The 24231-nt window shown below is 41.2% G+C and overlaps 1 protein-coding gene across 2 annotated transcripts in view; it reads left to right on the plus strand.

Annotated features, from left to right (window-relative positions):
* The window catches only part of LOC100563069 (laminin subunit beta-1), an 86827-nt gene extending 69289 nt beyond the window's left edge, over positions 1 to 17538 (plus strand). For both annotated transcript variants that reach the window (XM_062973772.1, XM_062973771.1), the window contains exons 27-35: positions 1004 to 1176; positions 1280 to 1521; positions 1724 to 1921; positions 3195 to 3339; positions 4312 to 4519; positions 6642 to 6783; positions 9098 to 9274; positions 12520 to 12667; positions 14397 to 17538. In XM_062973772.1, coding sequence (XP_062829842.1) covers positions 1004 to 1176; positions 1280 to 1521; positions 1724 to 1921; positions 3195 to 3339; positions 4312 to 4519; positions 6642 to 6783; positions 9098 to 9274; positions 12520 to 12667; positions 14397 to 14530 — 1567 coding nt within the window. In that variant the 3' untranslated portion in view covers positions 14531 to 17538. The remainder of the gene's footprint in view (positions 1 to 1003; positions 1177 to 1279; positions 1522 to 1723; positions 1922 to 3194; positions 3340 to 4311; positions 4520 to 6641; positions 6784 to 9097; positions 9275 to 12519; positions 12668 to 14396) is intronic.
* Positions 17539 to 24231: the final 6693 nt, after the last annotated feature.

Below are 24231 nucleotides of genomic sequence, written 5' to 3' on the forward strand. Positions count from 1 at the left end.
ACTCTGGCCATGGGGAGGAGCTCTTGTTCCATTTTTCCATGCCGAGGAGCCTGTTCTCCGATCATGTTGCCAACATGTCTGCATATATGCACAGGCCGCCCTTTTGCCTTTCTGTCAAGACAGTACCTATTGATCTACTTGCATTGCATGTTTTCGAACTGCTAGGTTAGCAGAAGCTAGGGCTGACAGTCGGGAGCTCATCCCGATTCACGACTTCGAACTGCAGATCAATTTAATGCTGGTCAAAGTGCATTATATGATAGGTGTGAAGTCATATAATGCAGCTCAGTGCAGTTAAGTCTACACTGACTATATAATGCAGTTCAATTGGCATTAAGTAGTTAGTGTAGATCGGGCTTGATATTTCAACACTGAAGTAGAGAACTTGTATCTTGGCCTTGTCATCGATAAATGTTAAAATTAGTTGCTAAGTGGAGAAGTGCAAATTCCCCTCCCATTTGTGATTGCCTATCAGATAAATTATGACAGACTGCTGAAATGTTGACGCTGAAATTTCTGAGGCAGAGAAGGTCTCCAATGGAATGACAGATCTTCAGAAGAGTAGACATTATTGTACAGTTTTGAAAATAGAATGATAATGGTTCTTTTTCCTAGATATTATTATTTATTATTATTATTGCATTGGCTATTTTCCAGTTTTCTTTATTACTATTATTTTGGTTTTTGTTAATATTTTTTTTCTATTGGGTTGTAGTCCATTTTTAAAGATGATTTTTGGGGTGAGGCGTTACTCTTCAGTGATGCCATCCATTTCATTTCAATTTGAGAGCAACAGAGGAATATCTCCAGTTGAATTCAGCATTGGATTTCCTCTCTCATTTATATCCTACCACCGTATATGCTGTCAAGGCCACTTTTTTATCCTCAGAGCTACCACCTAGAGAGGATTGGTCAGTGCTAAACTGGGGGGGGGGGGAGTCTGATCCAAGGAGCATCATGACAGAAGCAGGCTGCGAACTCATATACTGTTTTCCCCTAACAGGGCAGATATGGATGAGCTCTGGCAACAGTTGCAGACTACAGATTCACACCTGGATGAAACTGATCGGACAGACACAGGACAGAGGAGCCATCTCAATAAACTGAACAGAGAGCTAAGGGAGCTTAACCACACTGTCAACCACTTGAGGAAGATGTCAAATGGCAGCTTCAATGGTAAGAAACATGGCACCAGAACTTCAGGAAATAAATCTCCCTGAAAATCCTGGCCAAACAATGCCCCTTTCCTAAAACATGTCTGGTTTCCCTGTCCTGGCAGAATCTTTCCATAGCATCCTGGAGTCCTTCCAGCAGTCAGAACTGGCCCAGCAGCGAGCAAATGCCTCTGTTCAAGGACCACAAAGTCCGGTGGGTCAAGCCAAACATACGCGTCGCGTCACCGTTGAACTCTTGAGACGCCGAGGAGATGCTTTCCGCCAGAGTGCGGCTGTTCACCGAAAGTCACTGCAGAACATTCAGGAACAAATTGATAGTCTTGGACTGAGCACGATCAATGAGAAAGTGAGTTCTGCAGTGAGGATGGATTGGGGGCAAGAAAATTGAGGGAAACAGGAAGGTGTTTGTTGGAGATGAGAGGTCTCAGGCTGCCAATTGCTTTCTCTGAACCTGCCCTCCGTTGGCTCCTTTCTGTCGGGGGAGAGGGCTCTTCATCAATGAGATGCTTGTTTTCCTGCTCTGATCCTGGACTGCTCTCCTGCTCTAGATCTGCGGTGCTTCCGGAGAGGAGGAGTGTGAACCCTGCGGAGGAGCCTCCTGCCGAGACAGCTTAGGCCAGCGACATTGCGGAGGCCCTGGCTGTACTGGAGCTCTCCCTGTGTCTGCAAAGGCACTGGACACGGCCCAGAACATCTCTCTTCAGCTAGAGACCACATTGAAGCAGCTGGGCACCATTTCTAGCAAGGTACAAGTGCCAGCAGAAGTCTCTGTAAGTCATAAATAAGAGATGCCATTAAAATGAAAGCAAGGACTTCCCCACTGTATCATATCATGCCTTGTTTTGCTTGGAAGAGCAAGACTAGAGTTTGGAGAACTATGGTTTACTGTTTACTGGCAGTAAGTTGATCAGTTTCATTCTGTTTCTATTTACATGTATTTTCTAATGCCCATCATCTGTTTTCCAGTATACTGGATTTGGATAACAGAAGACATACAGTTTAAAATTTGGATAAAATTCAGGACAGACACTGCTGAGCTGATGTTATGAGGGTTGAATGAAAAGTAATGCCTCCACCTTCGTTACTTGGGTTTAGATGGGAATATTTTAATAAATCAAATGAAGAAATAATCCTTAGAATGTGCTTTTTAACTACCACTATTCACTTTTCCACATAATCACCAGACAATTGGATACATTTCTGCCAACGATGAGCAAGTTTTCGGAAGCTGTCATGGAAGAAGTCGGCACTCTGTTTCCGCAACTAGCATCTCACAGTACCCATCGTGCACAGATCTTCCAATAGCCAAGCAAAGCAATAACGTGACCCAAACGTTCTTGTGAAATGCCAATTATGCTTGAAATTTCTCTCTGAGTGATACGACCCTCGTCCTGAATCAATCTGTCAACCTTTTGCTTGTGAAACTCGGTGGTTGCTGTCACAGGACATCCAGCTCTTTGTTTGTCACGCAAGTCAGATGTTCCCACCTCAACATCTTTAAACTTACTCGCCCAACGACACACACTAGTCACATCAACACAATCTCCTTTGGGGTGACACCTTCTGCTGTCAAGAATTCAATGACTGCATGTTGCTTAAATCACATTGACCAACCGTCTGCGCAGGGTTCCATACTTTGTACTTTAACAACACAACCATTCAATGCTAAGGCTTCCCACCAAATGGAACTGTAGAGGAGAGTCTACTGAACAAGCCAGTACCTGTCACATACCAGTACTGCCATCTGTTGAGGAGTTACGAAGGTGGAAGCATTACTTTTCATTCAACTCTCGTAAAATGCCTACTCTTTTAAATGGTAACATTTTAAGGTCCCTTCCTTGGTCCAAACCTTGGTTTATGATTCTAGCCTGTTCTCAACAGCAGTGAAAACCAGAATGGACAGCAAACATTCCTATATCTACAGTCCTTGTGAACTCTTGCTGTCATGTCCTTTTGCCATCACACGTACTCATATTGTCCTGGACAGTATGGGCTTCTAAGCTTGGTTTCAATTTTTAGGTGCAAGAAATCCAAGAGTTGGCACAGGATGCCAGGAATCATGCCCAGGAGACACTGGGACAAGCTCAGGGAGCTCGGAGCCGTGTGGAGAAGTCAACAGCTAAGCTGAGGGAATTCATCCAAAAAATAAAGGACTTTCTAGCAGGTACCAGAGTATTGCATAGTGGATATCAGAATATCAAAACAAGTGAGACAGTAGTAGGGAGAATGAATGTGTTCCCTGGCTGCCCCAGTAAAACTGACATCCAATATTTTGTGAAAGCATTTCTATTTGCATTCCAATGATGCAATATTAATAACAACAGCAACAATAACAATAATAACTTTATTTATATCCCACCCTATCTCCCCAAGGGGACTCTTGATGGTTCACAGCGGCAAACATTCAATGCCATAAAGTGCAACCAGAAACAAAGCAAGCATATGCTATCAAAAGTTATGCTATCAAATACAGTCCACATTTATTGGGGTTAGGGGCACACAATACCTTGTTAAAGTGAAAAAATGCAACTTAAAAATTGCTTTTTTAAAAACCTGAGAGAACATCTCCCCAGGAATTTCTAAGTCCTCCAGCATGACAACATCTGCTGGAAGCTGATGACAGTTGCACTGAAGGACCTAGAGGTTTTAGAGGAAACTTTAAAATCAAATTCATGAATAATCAAGTCTGAAAAAGTCAAATGTCAAGCGTAGACTATAGTGCTATTTGGAATATGTGTGAAGGACTAGACTAGCATGTGGAAATCTGAGATGGACAATTACAAGTACAGTCAGCTGCAGCCACCTCCTCCTCCTCCTCAATAATTATAATATAATTATAATACTGTAATAACATACTGCTTTTATTTCTTGATTGTGATGCAAATCCATAGCGATGGATTCTGCATCCATGCATTCAGCTATACCTGACTTGAAAATACCCCCCAACCTCAAAATAAAAAAGCAAATATTTATTTTTATTTTTTTATATGAGGGATATCATTTTCCTACATCCCTGTATATAATGGGACGAGCATCCACAGATTTTGATATTCATGGAGTGGGGGGCAGTTCCTCCACAGCCCACTGTATAGCCATACATCTCCAATAATGATAATTATTTGTTCTTTCCACCTAGAGGAAGGGGCTGACCCTGAGAGCATTGAGCTTGTGGCCCAGCAAGTGCTGAACATCTCCTTGCCTGGCAGTCCAGGTCAAATCAGCAGCCTGATTAAAGAAATCCATGACAGAATTGGAGAGCTGGATGGTGTGGACATCATCCTGAACAATACAGTACACAACCTGACCCGTGCCAGGGAACTACTGGCAGAAGCAGAAGAGGCCAAGTGAGTCTGCCCAAGAGAAGAGTCGTTTATCATTTCCTTTTTTGTATAATCAAATTATAATTTATATTGTCATAACTCATTGTACTACCAGTAAATTACTGGTCATCATGCTACTGGCTTAATTTTCTGAGTGCAATATTCAGGCAGGGTGCAAAATGTTAATTGTTGCCCGTAAGACACTACATAATCAGAGATCAGGCTATGGGATTCTTCTACCATTGTACAGGTAAAGGTTTTCTCCTGACATTAAATCTAGTCGTGTCTGACTCTGGGGGTTGGTGCCCATCTCCATTTCTAAGCCAAAGAGCCGGTGCTGTCCGTAGACACCTCCAAGGTCATGTGGCCGGCATGGCTGCATGGAGCACCATAACTTTCTCACCAGAGCGGTACTACCGGTATTGATCTACTCACATTTGTATATTTTTGAACTGCTAGGTTGGCAGAAGCTGGGGCTAACAACGAGAGCTCACCCAGCTCCCTGGATTTGAACCGCCGACCTTTCTGTCAGCAGCTCAGCAGTTTAACCCGCTGCGCCATCGGGGGCTCCATATAATATTCTCCCAAATAATGTGCCATATTCACTCAGGTCCTCTGGGGACATTTACTTCAGTCAGCCCAAATTAGGCTGCTATGCAGAGGAAGTTTTCTTTGACTGCCCCCAGGTTGTGAAATGACCTGCCAAAATAGTCTACCAAACATCAATAAACACATCTCTTCTGACACACCTATCCCGAGGATATTAAATTATGAGTTTTGAAGTATGAATTGATTGTTTTAAATGGGCATTCACTTTGAATGCTCTTTGAATTGGTGTTATGTATCCAATTTCTTGTTTTATTTTAATCTGCTGTTGTTCTCTGCCTCAATCGATAGGGAGATGTAAGTTTATTTATTTATTGTGTCTGAAGCAAATTGAGAATACAGCTATAATGTATAAAAAACCACAAACAAATTAAAAACTTGGCATTAGGCTAAATTTCCTTTGACCAGAAGCTGACCACTTGGGAGTACCTCTGGTGTTGCTATGAGAAGGTCCTCCATTGTGCATGTGGCTGGGCTCAGACTGCATTGTAGTAAGTGGTCTGTGGTTTGCTCTCCTCCACACTCACATGTCGTGGACTCCACTTTGTAGCCCCATTTCTTAAGGATAGTTCTGCATCTCGTGGTGCCAGAAGCACAGTCTGTTCAGTGCCCTCAAAGTCACCCAATCTTCTGTGTGCCCAGGAGGGAGTCTCTCATCCAGACTCAGCTACTGATTGAGGTTCTGAGTTTTTACCTTCCACTTTTGAATTTTTGCTTTCTGAGGAGTTCCTGCAAGTATCTCTGTAGATCTTAGGAAGCTGTTTCTTGCTTTAAGTCATTCGCATGCTGACTGATATCCAAACAGAGGATGGGCCAGAGATGTCAACGCCTTGCTTCTTTCATTGCTGGCTGCTACTTCCTGGTGGATATCAGGTGGTGCAATACCAGCTAAACAGTACAGTGTTCCCTCACTCATTGCAGGGATTCGGTTCCAGGACCACCCACAATAAGTGAAAATCCGTGAAGTAGGGACGCTATATTTATTTTAATATTTATACATTATTTCAGTAGTTATACACTATTTTAAATCTTTATCAACCAATTGTGTATTGATAAATCACCTCCTTCTCCTCCTGTTGCCGCTTGAGCTCCTTTTCTCCCCCTTTGGCTTCTCTTTCCTCGCTTCCTTAGGTTGTAAATTGTAATTTTTTTATGATTTATAATAGTCATTTAGAGTTTATTGAAAAACCGCGAAACAGCGAATCCGCGAAAAGTGAACCGCAAAGTAGTGAGGGAACACTGTATAATTTCTCCAGCGGTGTTGGGCGTAGACATTCTGTGATAATGCAACATGTCTCATTAAGAGCCACATCTACTATTTTAACGTAGTGAGATGTATTCCATACTGGGCATGCGTACTCAGCAGCAGAGTAGCAAAGCACAAGGGCAGATGTCTTCACTGTAACTGATTGTGATCCCCAGGTTGTGCCTGTCAGTGTTGTGCCAGAGAGATGTAAGTAAGAAATAACAATAACATTAAGCTACTATAGCTTTATTGATCTTAAAGGTGCCATCATATTTGTTCTTCCTTCATGTCCAGAGAGCGAGCAGAGGGTGTAGAGGCAATAATCGCAGAAACCCGTGCAGAACTAAGCGGTGTGAGGGAACAAGTGAGTGCAGCAGAGCGAGCTATGAAGAGTGCCAAGGAGGCCATTCGCAGTGTGGAGGGCCGAATCAGGCAGGTGAGGCATTGGCTGCCAGCTGGGGGCCAGCCTGCTTACATTGCTTTGTACAATGGAGGCACTCTGTGTAGTGTTGCTCCTCTTAAATTGTACTACTGTAAGCTTTCTTGTATTGTTATTGTTACTACTACAGTAGAGTCTCACTAATCCAAGCCTCACTTATCCAAGCCTCTGGATAATCCAAGCCATTTTTGTAGTCAATGTTTTCAATATATCGTGATATTTTGGTGCTAAATTCGTAAATACAGTAATTACAACTTAACATTACTGCATATTGAACTACTTTTTCTGTCAAATTTGTTGTAAAACATGATGTTTTGGTGCTTAACTTGTAAAATCATAACCTAATTTGAGGTTTAATAGGCTTTTCCTTAATCCCTCCTTATTATCCAAGACAGGGGTCCTCAAACTTTTTAAGTGGAGGGCCGATTCATGGTCCCTCAGATGGTTGAGGGGCCGAATTATCATTTTGGTGGGGGGGAACAAATTCCTATGCACATGTCTTATTTGTAGTGCAAAAAACCACCCAACAGCAATCATTTACTTATTTATTTATTTGCTACATTTATACCCCACCCTCTCTCACCCCGAAGGGGACTCAGAGCAGATTACAAGTTGTATGTACATACAATATATTATATTATTAGCATAGCACAATATTAGCATTATATATTACTATATTGTACTATAGCATTATACCATAATATTATTAGTAATATTACATGTAATATATAATATATAATTAGTATTATTATATTATACAATATTATTATATTGTATTATTGGTATTAGCCGCCCTGAGTCCCCTATTGGGTGAGAAGGGTGGGGTAGAAATACTGTAATAAATAAATATTATATTGTACCACATTATAATATTTATTATCAATATTATATGTATACACAATATATTATATTATTACCATATCATTCATTTACAATATTAGTAAATGAAAGAACAATACAATATTTAAAAATAAAAATAATTTTAACCAACATACTGTAAACTTATCAGGATTTCAGTGGGAAGTGTGGGCCTGCTTCTGGTCAATGAGATAATCAAGTAGGATCATTGTTGTTGTGCCTTCAAGTCATTTCAGACTTTGGGCGAGTGAGGGCGGGGGCCAGGTAAATGGCCTTGGAAGGCTGCATCCGGCCCCCGGGCCTTAGTTTGGGGACCCCTGATCCAAGATATTCGCTTATCCAAGCTTCTGCCGGCCCGTTTAGCTTGGATAAGTGAGACTCTACTGTATCTTCATTTAGATATAAACCACTGTCAGTATTTGTGAGCCTTTATAAAGTAACAATAAGAGCCAACATTCAACCCCTGCCAAAAATGTACAATCTAATATAAAGCAGACTGGTAAAAGTATGCAATCCAAGTATTTGTTTATTATGTGTTATATCAGTCCCCGGTGGCGCAACGGTTTAAACCCTTGTGCTGGGAGGACTGATGACCTGAAGGATGTGTTGCTGACCTGTTGATTGCCAGTTTGAATCCGGGGAGAGCAAGTGAGCTTCTTCTGTCCGCTCTAGCTCCCCATGCAGGAACATAAGAGAAGCTTCCCACAAGGATGATAAAACATCAAACATCCAGGCATCCCCTGGGCAACGTCCTTGGAGACGGCCAATTATCTCACACCAGAAGCAACTTGCAGTTTCTCAAGTCACTCCTCACATGAAAGAAAAGCTATATCAAGGCTTGTTAAACTTTTTCCACTCTCGAACCCTTTCTGCCCGAGAAATGTTTACGTGACCTCTGGTATATAAGTATATAAAATAGATATAAAAATCAAACTTTTACTGATAATAAATCAGCATTTACAAGGCTTGCTAAACAGGCTGATTTTCCTTTTTATGAAGTATATCTGAAGTGTTTTCTGCAGAGTCCAATGGAAACACTGCAAGTTGTTGCTAACAGATTTGTGTAAATGTCTAGGAGTCATTCATAAACCTTTCACTACTGCCAAATTTTTCATGATCCCAACAAGGAGCTAAGGGGATCCCATTTGGGTTCTGCATCCACCGTTTAAGGAGCAGTGTATTATATAAACCAGTTTCATTTGACATGCAACAGGACATTCATTGTTTTCCCAAAAACCAAAGCCAAAGAAACTGTTAGGTGAAATGACAGTCTAATAGCTCTGCATGCATGATTATCATTGTTCTTTAGTTTCAATTAACTATACAAGTTTCATAGAGCAATATAAGAAGATAGAAATAGAATTATCATAGTTTGTAATGCATCCTAAAGTTTGTTCTTTTAAAGCAACTTGCAAGTGATTGAAAATTGAGAAGATATTTTCATCTCTTACAGGCTGAGCGCCAGCTCCAAACGCTGGTCAGCAAGGAGTCACAGGTGGAAAGTCGCCTTGGAGACCTGGCACAGGATGTGGCCGATTTACAAAAGAAGTCCCAGGCTAATCAGCAGCTGGCACAGGAGGCCAAGGGGAAAGCAGAGCGTGCCACGGCTGCTGCAGGGAGGCTAGAAAATGTGAGATTTCCCTTTTCTTTTTGATCAGGAGTGGGCAATGCAGGGGACACATTTGATTCCAAAATTGTTTTTACACCCCCTACAACCCCCTGAAATGTGCCACTGGGATTGGGCCAATAGTCCCACCATCAAAATCAAGTGGAAGACTCCTCAATGCCATGAAATTAAGCAGAAAATGCTTTCTCGCACTCACTACCTGAGTATGGTAACAAACTGAGAAGAACCATTAAAACAATCATTTCTGTGTTGCTGTGAGTTTTCCGGGCTGTATGGCCATGTTCCTGAAGCATTCTCTCCTGACGTTTCATCCACATCTATGGCAGGCATCCTCAGAGGTTATGAGGTCTTTTGGAAACTAGGCAAGAGGGGTTTAATATATCTGTGGAATGTCCAGGGTGGGAGAAATGAACTTTTGTCTGTTTGAGGCAATTGTGAATGTTGCAATTGATCACCTTGATGAGCATTTAATAACCTTGCAGATTCAAAGCCTAGCTGCTTTTCGGCTGGGGGAATCCTTTGTTGGGAGGTGTTAGCTGGCCCTGATTATTTCTTGACTGAAATTCCCTTGTTTTCTGAATATTGTTATATATTTGCTGTATTTACTTTATTTACCTGGACACAGCATATTATCTGAGAACACTGAAATGCTGGACCACTCTATCAACCACCATGTCAGACTACACAGAGAAGCCATTGAAATCCGCAAGCATGTGGACAATTTCAACAGAAAGGAGGAAACAAAAAATGAACAAAATCTGGCTACCAGTATTAAAAACCTCTAAAATCAGGACACTAAATAAAGAACTACATTAAGAAAACAGGGGAATCCCAGACAAAAAAACCAATCAGGGACCAGCTAACACCTCCCAACAAAGGATTCCCCCAGGCAAGAAGCAGCCAGGCTTTGAATCTGCAAGGCCATTAAATGCTAATTAATGCAGCTCATCCTGTGATTATTGCCATCCCTGGTGTCTGTTTTCTTAGGGTTTGGGGTGTATATTGAATTGTTCCATGGTTTGGTTTCCCATATTTGTTGAATAGTTTTAGTTACAACTTGAAGCAACCCTTTTGGTATTCCATCAGTGGGTTAAACCCTTGTGCCGGTTGGACTGCTAACCTTAAGGTTGGGTTGCTGACCTGAAGGTTGCCAGTTCGAATCCGCTAGACAGGGTGAGCTCCCGTCTGTCAGTTCTAGCTTGCAGGGACATGAGAGAAGCCTCCCAGCAGGATGGTAACACATCCGGGTGTTCGCTGTGCAACATCTCAGTAGACTGTCAATTCTTTCACACCAGAAGCGACTTGCAGTATGTTCTCAAGTTGCTTCTGAATAAAAAAGTTCCTGGTGATTTATTTCTGAGTGTAGCTCCTCCTTTCACTATCTAAAATTGGAGGTTGCTTGTTGCTTGCAAGAATCTGTGATCCTTTTATCTTTTTGATACAGTTCTTTGATCAGGAGGTATTACATTTTCCTTCTTTCAGAGTCCTGCAAAGAGCGCTCATTTTCAGATTGGTTCTTACGCTATCCTATGGCAGAATTCTACTAATTTTGGTCACACAGGTGTTTTTTTGACACTAGAATAGCTAGCTGAAGCAGCAAAAATGACAGTTTGTACAATTTATTTGATTATTATTAGTAGTATTATATTTATATCCCACTTTTTCTCTCTCAAAAGTGACTCAGAGTGGGTAACAATACTAAAAACAATGCAGTATATAAATTAAAATGTAAAACATATAAGCACTGAAATCAAATCAAACAGAAGTAATACATATATATATATATATATATATATATATATATATATATAGTTGGAACCAATAAAACTATTGAAGGACCTATTATAATACATACTTGGTGTGCACTTCCACAAAGTAAATATGTCTGCTTACAGCTCCAGTGTGTTGACTTCCTGTTGTGGACTGTCAACCCTTGACTAAATTCAGAAAAAAAGCCATGAGTGTGTCCGTTCCAATGTAGGCAGATTACATGGTTAACAGTAGACCAGTAGTTGGGTTCTGGATCAAACAGGTAAGGTATATCAATGGGGTTATAATAAACTAATTACTGTATATATTCGAGTATAAGCCTAGTTTTTCAGCCCTTTTTTAGGACTGAAAAAAAACCTCCTCGGCTTATACTCGGGTGAGGGTTCTGGTGGGTTTATATTCAGGTCGGCTTATACTCAAGTATATATGGTATATTTATTATTTTTCTCTATTATTATTATTGGTATTGTTACATTTATTATTTTACTCTATTATTGTTGTTAATTTTACATTTATTTTACTCTATTTTTATTATTATTAATAATTTATTATTTTACTCTATTATTACATTTATTATTTTACTGCATTTATTATTATTATTATTATTTTATTATGACACAGCAAACAAGATAGATATGCTGGATTTCATATCACAAAATCACAAGTCGAACACTTCCCAAGTGTCTAGGACTGTGTGATGTATTTTCGGATGATGTGCGCAGATCCCAGCAGGGTGGCCTTTTGCAGCTGGCAGATCGTAATTTTGTCAATGTCTATTGTTTCCAAATGCCGGCTGAGATCTTTTGGCATGGCACCCAATGTGCCCATCACCACCGGGATCACCTGCACTGGTTTCTGCCAGAGTCTTTGAATAATAATAATTATTATTATTATTATTATTATTATTCCACTCTATTATTATTAAAAGGATACATAAGCACATTTACATTGAAGAAGATGAAAATAATGATTTAATCAGAGTTGAACAGTCATATCTTAAATTACAGCTTGATGTAAAGATTCAAAAACTTTTAAACTACTGATGCCTCAATTAATGTACTTTTATTGGTATCTCGGCTTATACTGGAGTCAATGTTTTCCCAGGTTTTTTGTGGTAAAATTGGGTGCCTCGGCTTATATTCAGGTCAGCTTATACTTGAGTATATACAGTACAGTATAGAAGTCTGGTGGCTGCTTTGGAATTGATTTGTTAGAGCTCCATAGGGTGTTACAGATTACTATCCATTTATAGGATCAGGCAATAGATACAATTGTACTGAAGGCACTTCTTAACTCACAGGAGCATAACTGCATCTTCTACTTTGTTTGATGAGAGACCAGAGCGGTGCTGATATTGTAGATAAGGAGTCTGGATGGTCAAGGTCTTCAGCCATCTTTACTGTAGGACAGATATTGCAGGGAATTTCTCCCCAGCCTTATGCCATGTAACTAGTGAATGTTGATTTCTGTGTTCCCAGGATGTGGAAAAAGTGATGCAGGGATACCAGAAGCTGCAAGACAAATTGGGCGAACTGCCCCAGGATGTACTCTTCAAACTGAAAAACCTGAGGGACGAAGCCCAGAATCTCCTAAACAAGGCCAATGACAGCAAGCGAAAGTTGGAAGGTAATGATACTTATGAGAGAGATATTTTGAGCAAAATCAAAACCAAAAAAGGAGGGAGTTCAGTGGTGGTCAAGATGATGTTAGAAATATATTAAATAAATAAAAATCTACATTATCTGCTTTGAATTGGCTTATCTGAGTCTACACTGCCATATAATCAAGTTCAAAGCAGACAATCTGGATTTTATATGGCAGTGTAGAAGGGGCCTTAATTTAACATTACTAATGAAAAATGACTTAACTTTGATTATCCAATCTGATAATCTGGATTATATGGCAGTGCACTATGGTAACTGAACTGTGGGAAGAAGCTAAATGAGATTTCTCACTTAATAAACAAAAGTAATTTGGGAATAGGATCAATATTCAGAATTTACAGAAAATTGTTTCTAGGGGCACCGGGTATTGAGCATGAACAGAATGAAATAACATTACCATTAAATTAGCACTTATACAACATTTACCAGCAGAAGCATTTTGGAGTGCCACAATCTTTACATAGTTAGGTTGGCAACATTATTAACCCAATGTTTTGTGTGGCGGTTAGAGCTGAAAGACAGCCCTGGGCTGACTGACACATTTGCCACACTTTCCCTCATGCCTTCATGGCTACAGTGGTGAGCCTTAAATATGGGTTGCTGTGAATTTTCTGGACCATGTTACAGAAGCATTCTCTCCTGACGTTTCACCCACATCTATGGTAGGCATCCTGAGAGGTTGTTAAGGTCTGTTGGAAACTAGGCAAGTGGGGTTTATATATCTGTGGAATGTCCAGGGTGGGAGAAAGAACTCTTGTCTGTTGGAAGCAAGTGTGAATGTTGCAATTGGCTACCTTAATTAGCATTGAAAGTCTTGTAGCTTCAAAGACTGACTGCTTCCTGCCTGGAGGAATCCTTTGTTAGGAGGTGTTAGCTGGCCTTGATTGTTTCATGTCTGGAATTCCCCTTTTTTTAGTATTGCTCTTTATTTACTGTCCTGATTTTAGAATTTTTTAAAATATTGGTAGCCAGATTTTGTTCATTTTCAGGTTTTCCTCGATTCTGTTGAAATTATCCACATGATTGTGGATTTCAGTGGCTTCTCTGTGTAGTCTGACATGGTGGTTGTTAGAGTGGTCCAGCATTTCTGTGTCCTCAAATAATATGTTGTGTCCCGGTTGATTTATCAGGTGTTCTGCTGTGGCTAACTTCTCTGGTTGAGTTAGTCTGCAGTGGCTTTCATGTTCCTTGATTTGTGTTTAGGCAATGCTGCATTTGGTGGTCCTTATGTAGACTTGTCCACAGCTACAACCCCAGGAGAGAATGCTACTGATGGTCTCTATGTAGACTTGTCCACAGCTACAACTGCAGGAGAGAATGCTACTCATGGTCTCTATGTAGACTTGTCCACAGCTACAACCCCAGGAGAGAATGCTACTGATGGTCTCTATGTAGACTTGTCCAGCGCTACAACCCCAGGAGAGAATGCTACTGATGGTCTCTATGTAGACTTGTCCACAGCTGCAACATCAGGAGAGAATGCTTCTGGAACATGACTATATATCCCGGAAAACTCACAGGACCCAGTGATTCCGGCCTTGAAAGCCTTCGACATGTTTGTCCTGGTTGAGAACATAACCTCTTGGGCATTCTGCTGCCATAAATCCCCTTCCTTGCCTGTATTAATGAACTGTTTTAACTCCACTGTGATTTTTTATTTCAGTTTCTGAAAATCTTTGCCTGTCTTTCAGAGCTGGAAGAGCGCTTTCAGACGAATGAGAAAGAAATGAAGGACAAAGCAAACACTCTGCAGTCGCTGGAGAAACAAGTGACAGACCTGCTGGAGTTCATCCGTAACAAAGCCACTGCCTATGCTACCTGTTAGGGGCGAGGGTTTTGCCACCAGCCTCTTGGGCCTGATTCCTGCCAGCTCTGGACTCTGCCATGGTAGGGCCCGTCCATACGAATCACTGGATGGCTCCTGTCTTGCGGGGCTTTGGCTGTAGATCCAGGGCCTTTAACGTAACCAGCATTACATTTTCCTTTGATTGTACCATGCCACTGTGAGCACACCCAGTCTTGTGTGATTTCCGAAGCTGATCAGGGTTGGTCTTGGCATTTGAATGGGATGGCAACAGAAAATACTATGCCAGGGATCTCTGTGGTTAGGAAAAGAATCCTACCTGAAACCCTGGAAAGCCATTTCTGCCAGTAGTGGCGAGTTGGACCAACAATCTGGATTCAGTTTAAGGCAGCTTCCTATGTTCTTGCGTACCAGTTAGGCCACTAGGCACCAGGAATATGAGGGGTAGTAATACATGTCAGAATCTCAGAGACACAGTTATGTTGTACCTAGTCCATGCTTTGTTCCAGGACTCTGGAAAAATTAAATATGTCTATCTCTGAGAGTATCTATTCAAACAATCCATCCAAGCATCATTCATAGCATAGTTCCCATCTGCACAAGGTTTTCTTGCCTTTCCTAGGCTCATTTGCGGTGACCATGGAAACACCGCACTTCATAGACCTACCCAGGGCACAAAAGGATTGCATGGATACCATGGAAACACTTTTCTGCCTGTTCACGTCCAGCACCAGGTTGCCTGTATTTCCACTTGCCTCTTGTATTTCCAAGTCTTTTTTTTTCTCTTGGAAATAAAGGTGATAAGTCCCATTTTTTTCTCCTTCGAACCGAGGCTCTACAGCTGCACTTATTGTTAGTAAATTGATGAAGGCACATCACTTTCCCGTCCACCATCCCTATTCAACCGTCTCTTCTCCCTCCAACAGTCAGTGAGGCAATAATTTAGAGAAAAGCTGAGACATCCAGTTCTCTTCCAATACTTTCATTAAGAGGTCTTTCATCTTCCTTTCTAGATTTTGAGGTACTGTCTATCATGCCCCATATATTTATCACCCCAGCAAATTGAAAAAGAATACTGGCCATGGGTTGCTGTGAATTTTCCAGGCTGTATGGCCATGTTCCAGAAGCATTCAATTCTGATGTTTCACCCACATCTATGGTAGGCATCCTCAGAGGTTGTGAGGTCTGTTGGAAACTAAGCAAGTGAGGTTTATGTACCTGTGGAAAATCCATGTTGGGAGAAGAACTCTTGTCTGTTTGAGGCAAGTATGAATGTTGTGATTGATCACCTTGATTAGCATTGAATGGCTATTGAAATTCACAAGCATGGAGACAATTTCAACAGAAAGGAGGAAACCATGAAAATGAACAAAATCTGGCTACCAGTATTAAAAACAACTCTAAAATCAGGACAGTAAATAACAACAGTCTGAAAATGGGGGAATTCCAGACATGAAACAATCAGGGCCAGCTAACACCTCCCAACAAAGGATTCCCTCAGGCAGGAAGCAGTCAGGCTTTGAACCTGCAAGGCCATTAAATGCTCATCGAGGTGATCAATCGCAACATTCACACTTGCTTCAAACAAACAAGAGTTCTTTCTCCTAACCTACACGTTCCACAGATATATACACCCCACTTGCCTAGTTTCCAACAGACCTCACAACCTGCCATAGATGTGAATGAAATGTCAGGAGAGAATGCTTCTGGAACATGGCCAAACAACCCAGAAAACTCACAGCAACCCAGTGATTCCAGCCATGAAAGCCTTCGACAACACAATACTGACCATGATCAGGGCAAGTAGATTTTGTTTTGTTTTGATGACACACATTGATGGAAGATACAACTATCTGTGGCTATTAACCATAGCAGGTTAGAACTGAATCATGTTCTACTCAACAACAGATAATGGTATCAAAATAAGGAAAGAAGCAAAGGCTATCTTGAAAGGCTTTGCTGGAGAATTTCCCAGATGTATATTTTCTGGCCAATGCCAGAAACACAAAACTAGGCTATTTTGTAACAGGACAGTTGGATATGAAAATGCATTCTGCTGATACAAAAAATTCTTGCACTATCTCTGATGGCCAGAATGTAAGAATAAGTGAAACAACTTGCAACTTGTTCATCTTTTAGTGAGGTCCTGAAATTGGCTGTCTCCTCTTTAGATCCATCTGTGGAATGCTCCATTTCAGTCCCTGCCTTGTGTCCTCATGCCTGCATTGTGGAAAGACTGCAACAAAAATGTGTGATCCTTCAAATCTTGCTGGTTTTTGGCATCTCTGATCTCTTGCCAGCAAAGCTGTAGCTCAGTAAGCTTCAGAGTGGCATGCAGTCCGTATATTGGGAATATTCCTCTATGTGGGCTTTGCCTTCCTCTTTATCCCAGTGTGGCAGACTCCCATTTTATTCTCCTCCTCCTCTTACAAATGGCAGCTTAATTCCCTAGAAATGAATATGAGCCGTCAAATATGAAGGCAAATATGGCTATTTGCAATGAGGTTTCCCCCTTCGCCCATTGGCCCAGTAGCCTCATGATAGTTTTGCCACATATGAGGAGATTTCCTCCTGAAATGACATCTCTCGGGGTAGAGCCTTTAGCATCCTTTCCTGTGGTCCTTGACCTTTGTGATCTTCTGGTGCCTATTTACATCTCTGTGCCTCTTGAAGAAAGGAGTAGTTAAGATAGTGTTCTTAGGTATTAAGAAGTTGTCATGCCTCCAGACTTCTGAGATAGCAGCAAGAACAAGAACAACAGCTTCACCTTTGAGCAGCACTCTTATCTGATTTGTGTTGGGACAGAATTTAGACGTCCTTATTTCTGTATTGAGACCATTCCTAGAGCTGTCCAGCCCGAGAGAGGCTCTAGTACCTTGAATAAATGTGTGGCAGAAATAAATCAACCGTATGAGCATTTTCTCTGTAGCGATGTGAGAATCACATCAGATGTCTCTCTGCTATTACGTTAATCATTAAATTAAGAGTAGATACCAAATGTTGTCTCTGAATAAAGGTTTTTAAAAGAATGTAATCCCCACACATTTATTTCCAAGTATGTCGCACAAAGAGGAAAATCATATCTTTTGCAAGTGCTTTTGTGACTGTTTTAGAATTGGAAGGAAGTGATGTGATATCCTCAGGTCACCAGCTTCAGGCAAAAATCCAGTTTCCCTCCAAATTGGTTAACAGTTTTGCTATACAGATACTCCTTTCCCACCAGAACAGATTTTACATGCATATACAAACATTATTTGTAAAGCAATGATAAATTGGGACTAGTACACATCTTAGCATTTATTTTTGCAATGTCTGTATTCTAAAGGGATTATACTAAATTTTGCTGTAACTCCAGAAACATGCTTTGCATTGTAATGCAAACTGACATAGACAGCTGACCATTTCACCATTCTGCTTCACATTCAGAACCGCCCTCTTGTATTATTGTTAATTATTTATGTGCCATTTGAATACAGATTTAATTACCAAAGATGCATTTCCCTGGGACTAACCACCCATAGGTAAAGGCAAAGGTTTCCCTCTGACATTAAGTCTAGTTGTGTCTGACTCTGCGGGTTGGTGCTCAACTCCAATTCTATGCCGAAGAGTCGGTGTTGTCCTTAGACACCTCCAAGGTCATGTGGCCAGCATGACTGCATGGATTGCCTTGCCTTCCTGCCGGAGCGGTACCTATTGATCTACTCACATTTGCATGTTTTCAAACTGCTAGGTTAGCAGAAGCTGGAGCTAACAGCAGGAGCTCACTCCACTCCCCGGATTTGAACTGCTGACCTTTCAGTCAGCAAATTCAGCAGCTCAGCGGTTTAACCCGCCACACCACCGGGGACCACTATAGTCACTTCTAAATAATTACAAGCAGCATGCTTATGCAATGCACTAGGGAGGGTAAAGAGTTTTCCTCCTTGCATGTTGTGTATGCAAACATGATATATGTGGGGTGAGTTTACAAGTGATTTATCTACTGTGATACAAATGAATGCCTGGTGGAATTTAGAAAGCTTAATTTTGGGACTGAAACTCCCAATGCGGGCAGGGTGATTCTGGACGTTGTATTCTTTCTATGCTCTGCTGCAAGGAAAATGCAAGATGTACGTCCTTGCCCGCCAAGCCTGCACTTGATAGTCTGTGCTCCCAGAAAGAGCCATTCTTATGTTCTGTGACTCTGTGGTGCTTGGGAATGAAAGGACTCTTTTAAAACGAGTCATACCTTCCAAACAGAGAAGCTTTGGCCACTACAAGACATGGTATCCCTGGTAGTAAGAACAGTTTTGAACTGGGTGGGGATCTTTGGCTTCCTGCCCCTCCTGGTTGTAAAGCATCACAATAACAACAACTGCTGCCTGAACTTTGATCGCCTGGGTCCCCGTCTTTTCCTGTGGCAACAAAAACAATTCAGCTCTGAATTCCTCCTGCTAGTGAAATGATGCTTTGCTTTCTCAAGATTCAAGCCCATGAAACAAGTAAAAAAGGGGAAAGGGAGCAATTTGTGTAGCCGCATGGGCGAATTCAATGCGGTGTGTGTTTTTGACTCTCTGTATGGAAGGGAGCAAGCTAGGAATTGGAAAGACACATTCCAGCCCAGCTCCAGGGCCAGCCCACATTGCACATGAGAAAAACTGGAACATGATTGCTCTCCAGCTGGAATGGGAGTCTTTGTCCATCCACTCCGAATAAAGCGAGAAACACGGGTGCTGGCACATCAAAATGTCAACAAAAGGCCATCATCCAGCTGTCTGATGTTACACTTCTTCAAACAAGTTCCAAGCACTTATATAAAGCTGGATGGGTCCTGGTCCCTGAGTCATAGCCAATTAAGATCAAACAGAGGGTTCCAATGAAAAAAAGTGTTGTCTTTTTAAGATGAGAAGAACTATTCATACAGTTCTAAAGGAAGCTTATAATGGTCTATCTTTAGCAGCAGGAACAGAATCCCCTTCCCCAAACAAACACACATCATGCTTTTGTTTGTTGATAATGTCAAATAAGGATAGGTTCGGAAAGCAGAATCCAGACATAGTTTAACAGCTCCTCCCTGAACAAGGACAAATCTCAAAATAAGCCTTCATTCACCAAAGTAAAATATAAATAAAAGCTATTTGATACTAAATAAAGACTCAGCAAGCTTGCTATATAAGCTCAATTTGTAATAAGAGTTGATGGGTGTGGAATATTTGACTTAAACTGTTAAATATGATCTGATTATAATACTGAATTTAATGTGGGCACCTATTCATTGCTTTGTTAATATGTTTAGAGAGAACAAGGAACTTGGAAGATGAAAGAAGTCTAGCAAGTGGAATTTGGTAGGTGGGTTTGGTGACTATTATGTATTCTGTTTTAGAATGAGATACAAGAAGAATACATGTCTTACAACATGGTGCCTCAAATTAATCTTTGCCAAACCCAGGGTTTATATCGCAGTAATCCTACATTCCTTCTATCTGGGAAGGTTATCCACCACCTTAAACAACACAGGTCTATTTTGCCACAGATTATCATGGATACATCTGTCTGAATGAATAGACAGACAGATTAGACATGAGTTTCTGAAAAAAATCCTGAATTAAAGCAAGTGATGCCTAGCAAGAGTCCACATGGTGTCATGGTGTGAGTGTTGGACTAAGGACTTTATCACACAGGTCTGTTGTCTCATTGCAATTGTGTTGTTTAAGCAAACGGAAACATACAATTATCAGAATAATCTCTTTCACACCTTGGTGCAATTGCATAATGTTGACACAATATTGATGAGAATTCCCAGGATCGGTCTTCCACACAGCCTAATAATAATAATAATAATAATAATAATAATAATAATAATAATAATAATAATACACTTTATTTATATTCTGCTTTATCTCCCCGGAGGGACTCAGAGCGGATTACAGAACACATATGAGGCAAACATTCAATGCCTTTTACACAACGACATACAATACACAAACAGAAGTAAAGATCTTCCACCTTTTTCATCTCCGGCGCCTGGAGACGATGCTCAACTTCTGGCCATGGGGAGGTGCTCTTGTTCCATTTTTCCATGCCTAGGAACTTATCTATAAATATCTGTGATCTGTTGCTGGCATGTTTTGCACGGGGTGCCCTTTTTCCTTCCAACCGAGGCAGTACCTATTGATCTACTCAAATTGCATGCTTTTGAACTGCTAGGTTGGCAGAAGCTAGGGCTGACAGACAGCAGCTAACCCCAACTAGCGGCTTTGAACTGCCGACCCTCCAGATTTTCTGCAGCTAGCAGTTTTACCTGCTGTGCTACTACAAGCCCCTAACTTTCTACCTGTGTTTGGCCTATCCAACACATGTGCACTGTGTTTTCTTTGTCCCCCATTTTACTGCAGCTGTGCACTCGCAGTTTCAGCATTCTCATGAATCCTTCCTCCCACTTCACAATATTATCACCCAGGAAAGAGTTGCAGAAAAGCAGCAATATTAAATTCATTCATGGGATCCCCCATCATTTAAAAAAGACAGTCCCATCACAATTCAAGTGCAATGAGACAACCAGATAGCCACAGCTTCATGCAGTAAACTGTATCAAGGCGCACTTTTATCTTGTTTTAGCAGTCTTGTGTGATGAAGTCCCCAACTCTAAGGGAATCTTTGAGACATCATAGAAATCTGCTGACTGGCTTTGGAAAACACATGCTTTTTGCATCTAAGAGAAAGCGATGACAAGCCAGACCTTGGTCAGAACACACTCGGCATACTGTGTCCAATTCTGGGCACTGCAATTGAAGGGAGATGTTGACAAGCTAGAATGTGTCCTGAGGAGGGCAACTAAAATCATCAAAAGTCATTCCAAACCCCTGCCAAAAAATAGGAGAATTGTATTCAAAGCACCCCCGACTGATGGCCATCTAGCCTCTGCTTAAAAGCTTCCAAAGAAGGAGCCTTCAGTACAGTGCTGGGCAGAGAGTTCCACTGCTGAACAGCTCTCATATTTAGGAAGTTCTTCCTAATGTTCAGGTGGAATCTCCTTTCTTGTAGTTTGAAACCATTGTTTGCGTCCTAGTCTCCAGGACAGCACAAAACAGCTTGCTCCCTCCTCCCGATGACTTCCCCTCACATATTTATACATGGCCCTCATCATGTCTCCTCTCAGCCTTCTCTTCTGCAGGCTAAACATGCCCAGCTTTTTAAGCCGCTCCTCAAAGAGCTTGTTCTCCTGACCCTGGATTATTTTAGTTGCCCTCCTCTGGACACATTCCAGCTTGTCAACATTTCCCTTCAATTGTGGTGCCCAGAATTGGACACAGCATTCCAGAATAGAGGGGTAGTATGACTTCCCTGGATCTAGACACTATACTCCTATTTGTTTGTTTATTTGTTCAGTCACTTCTGACTCTCCCTGACCTCATGGACCAGCCTACGTCAGAGCTCCCTGTTGACCATTGCCACCCCCAACTTCTATTTCTGCAGGCCAAAATCCCAGAGGTTTTTTTAGTCACCGCATGATAACGTTGGCTCATGTTTAACTTGTTGTCCACGAGGACTTCAAGTTCTTTTTCACACATACTGCTGAACAACTGAAGCATTTGTTCAGCAGGACTCACGGAATCAGATAAAACAGGAGTTAAGGCTAATCTTGCTTTGATGCCAGAACTCGAATTACCATGCATGCCTAATAGTATCATAACTTCATTCATTCTCCAATGTAGATGCACTCTGAGATGTGCTCCTACCTAGATAAATATAATTGTGTGTCCTTCCAGCTGTTGTACAGACACTCTCAGCAATTCTAACTGGAATACTTAGTTCTGAGGAATGCTGGGATTTACAGTCCAACAACGTATGGAGGGGTATAATATTCCTCAATCAAGGAATTTACTATGGAAGGGGGCTTACTTCTGAATCAACATGGTTTGGCTTGCATTGCGTATTTCCCTACCATAGTTATCAAATGCTTTTAAAACAAAGGAATAACCCAATGTGATGAAAAAAATCCTAAAATTATTCCATAGTTACATTTAAATAAATAAATAATTTTCCCTTGACGTTATAAAACACACATATAGGGGGAAATGTTATAGTGGCTTGTGTGGACATATAGGTGGATCCATACAAAAATGTAGTCAAATAGGAAATTTCCCCCAAACATTTGTATCTGTTTTTAAAAAGATGGTTTGTGTAAATTACTGGTTAAATGTTGCCATAAGTCAAAGGGAGTCCTATCATTGGTGTAGAATGGGATTTCCACCTTTTTAATGCCCCTATATTTTTTAACAGCTACGTGACAGGCAGAAATTCAGTTTCCAAAACTTTTCAACAAGCAGCTCAATTGAAGTGAAACCTGGTTCAGTTGATTCACAGTCTGTCACTGTGTCTTGATGTAATAATAACGTATAGGAAAATTCCCCTTTGAATGATTTCTTTAGTCCCTTCATAGCCATAATTATCACTCTGCATAAATGCACAGAAACCCCATTGTTTTCCATAGGAGCATACAACCATTCCACATGGTTGTATCCCAGTAACTGCGGAAGAACTGTAGTGATTGCTCACTCTTTAGTAATATTTCCCCAAAATAACTTCCTTTGCTTATTCTCAAGATCAGCTAGAGACCAATAATTCAGGCAAATGGCATGCTACAGGATGCCACTTTGGTGGGGCCATCACATTTCCTTTGCTGACGATAGCAGATTTTCCTCATGACTCCGATAAGAAATATTTCACTTTTGATGCCTCTGTGGCATTTATCTTGAATCCCACTCTGGGAGAAAGGCAGGATACAAATCCAATGCATAAATACATTTGGGATAAAACATGACAGGCAGTTTGAGAATCATGACTACCTTTAAATTAGCCACATTCTATTACTATCCATACACACACATACACATACACAATTAAATGTGTTTCTGTGTATGTTTGATCCACAAAGGGTTCTGCATGGTTTGATGACTCTGGACCAAACTTGACACACATACATATCATGATCTAACTAAAGTCATTAGGGTGGGGCCTGACAGAGAGTGATGGGAGTTGTAGTTAACCCACATATGGAGTGCCGTGTGAATCTCACCAAGGATGGATCTGAACCAAATATGGCACATATACCCATCATGATCATCTTAAAATACTGGCAGGGTTTGGGGGGATTGATAGAAGATGGGAGTTGTAGTTCACCCACACCCAGTGATGGATATGCACACATGCCCTTCACTTGTACTGGGAATTGTAATCCACCTACATGCTGGAAGAAACATTAACAACCTTAGGTATGCAGATGATACCACTCTGATGGCCGAAAGCGAGGAGGAGCTGAGGAGCCTTATCACCAAGGTAAAAGAAGAAAGTGCAAAAGCCGGGCTGCGGTTAAACATCAAGAAAACCAAGATCATGGCATCCAGACCGATTGACAACTGGCAAATAGAGGGAGAAAACGTGGAGGCAGTGACAGACTTTATATTTCTAGGTGCAAGGATCACTGCAGATGCAGACTGCAGCCAGGAAATCAGAAGACGTCTACTTCTTGGGAGGAGAGCAATGGCCAACCTCGATGAAATACTGAAAAGCAGAGACATCACACTGGCAACGAAGGTCCGCATAGTCAAAGCAATGGTATTCCCCGTAGTAACCTATGAATGCGAGAGCTGTACCATAAGGAAGGCTGAGCGAAGGAAGATAGACGTTTTTGTACTGTGGTGCTGGAGGAAAACTCTGAGAGTACCTTGGACCACAAGAAG

This window comes from Anolis carolinensis, chromosome 2 (assembly GCF_035594765.1).
Source record: "Anolis carolinensis isolate JA03-04 chromosome 2, rAnoCar3.1.pri, whole genome shotgun sequence".
NCBI classification, from domain to species: Eukaryota; Metazoa; Chordata; class Lepidosauria; order Squamata; family Dactyloidae; genus Anolis; species Anolis carolinensis.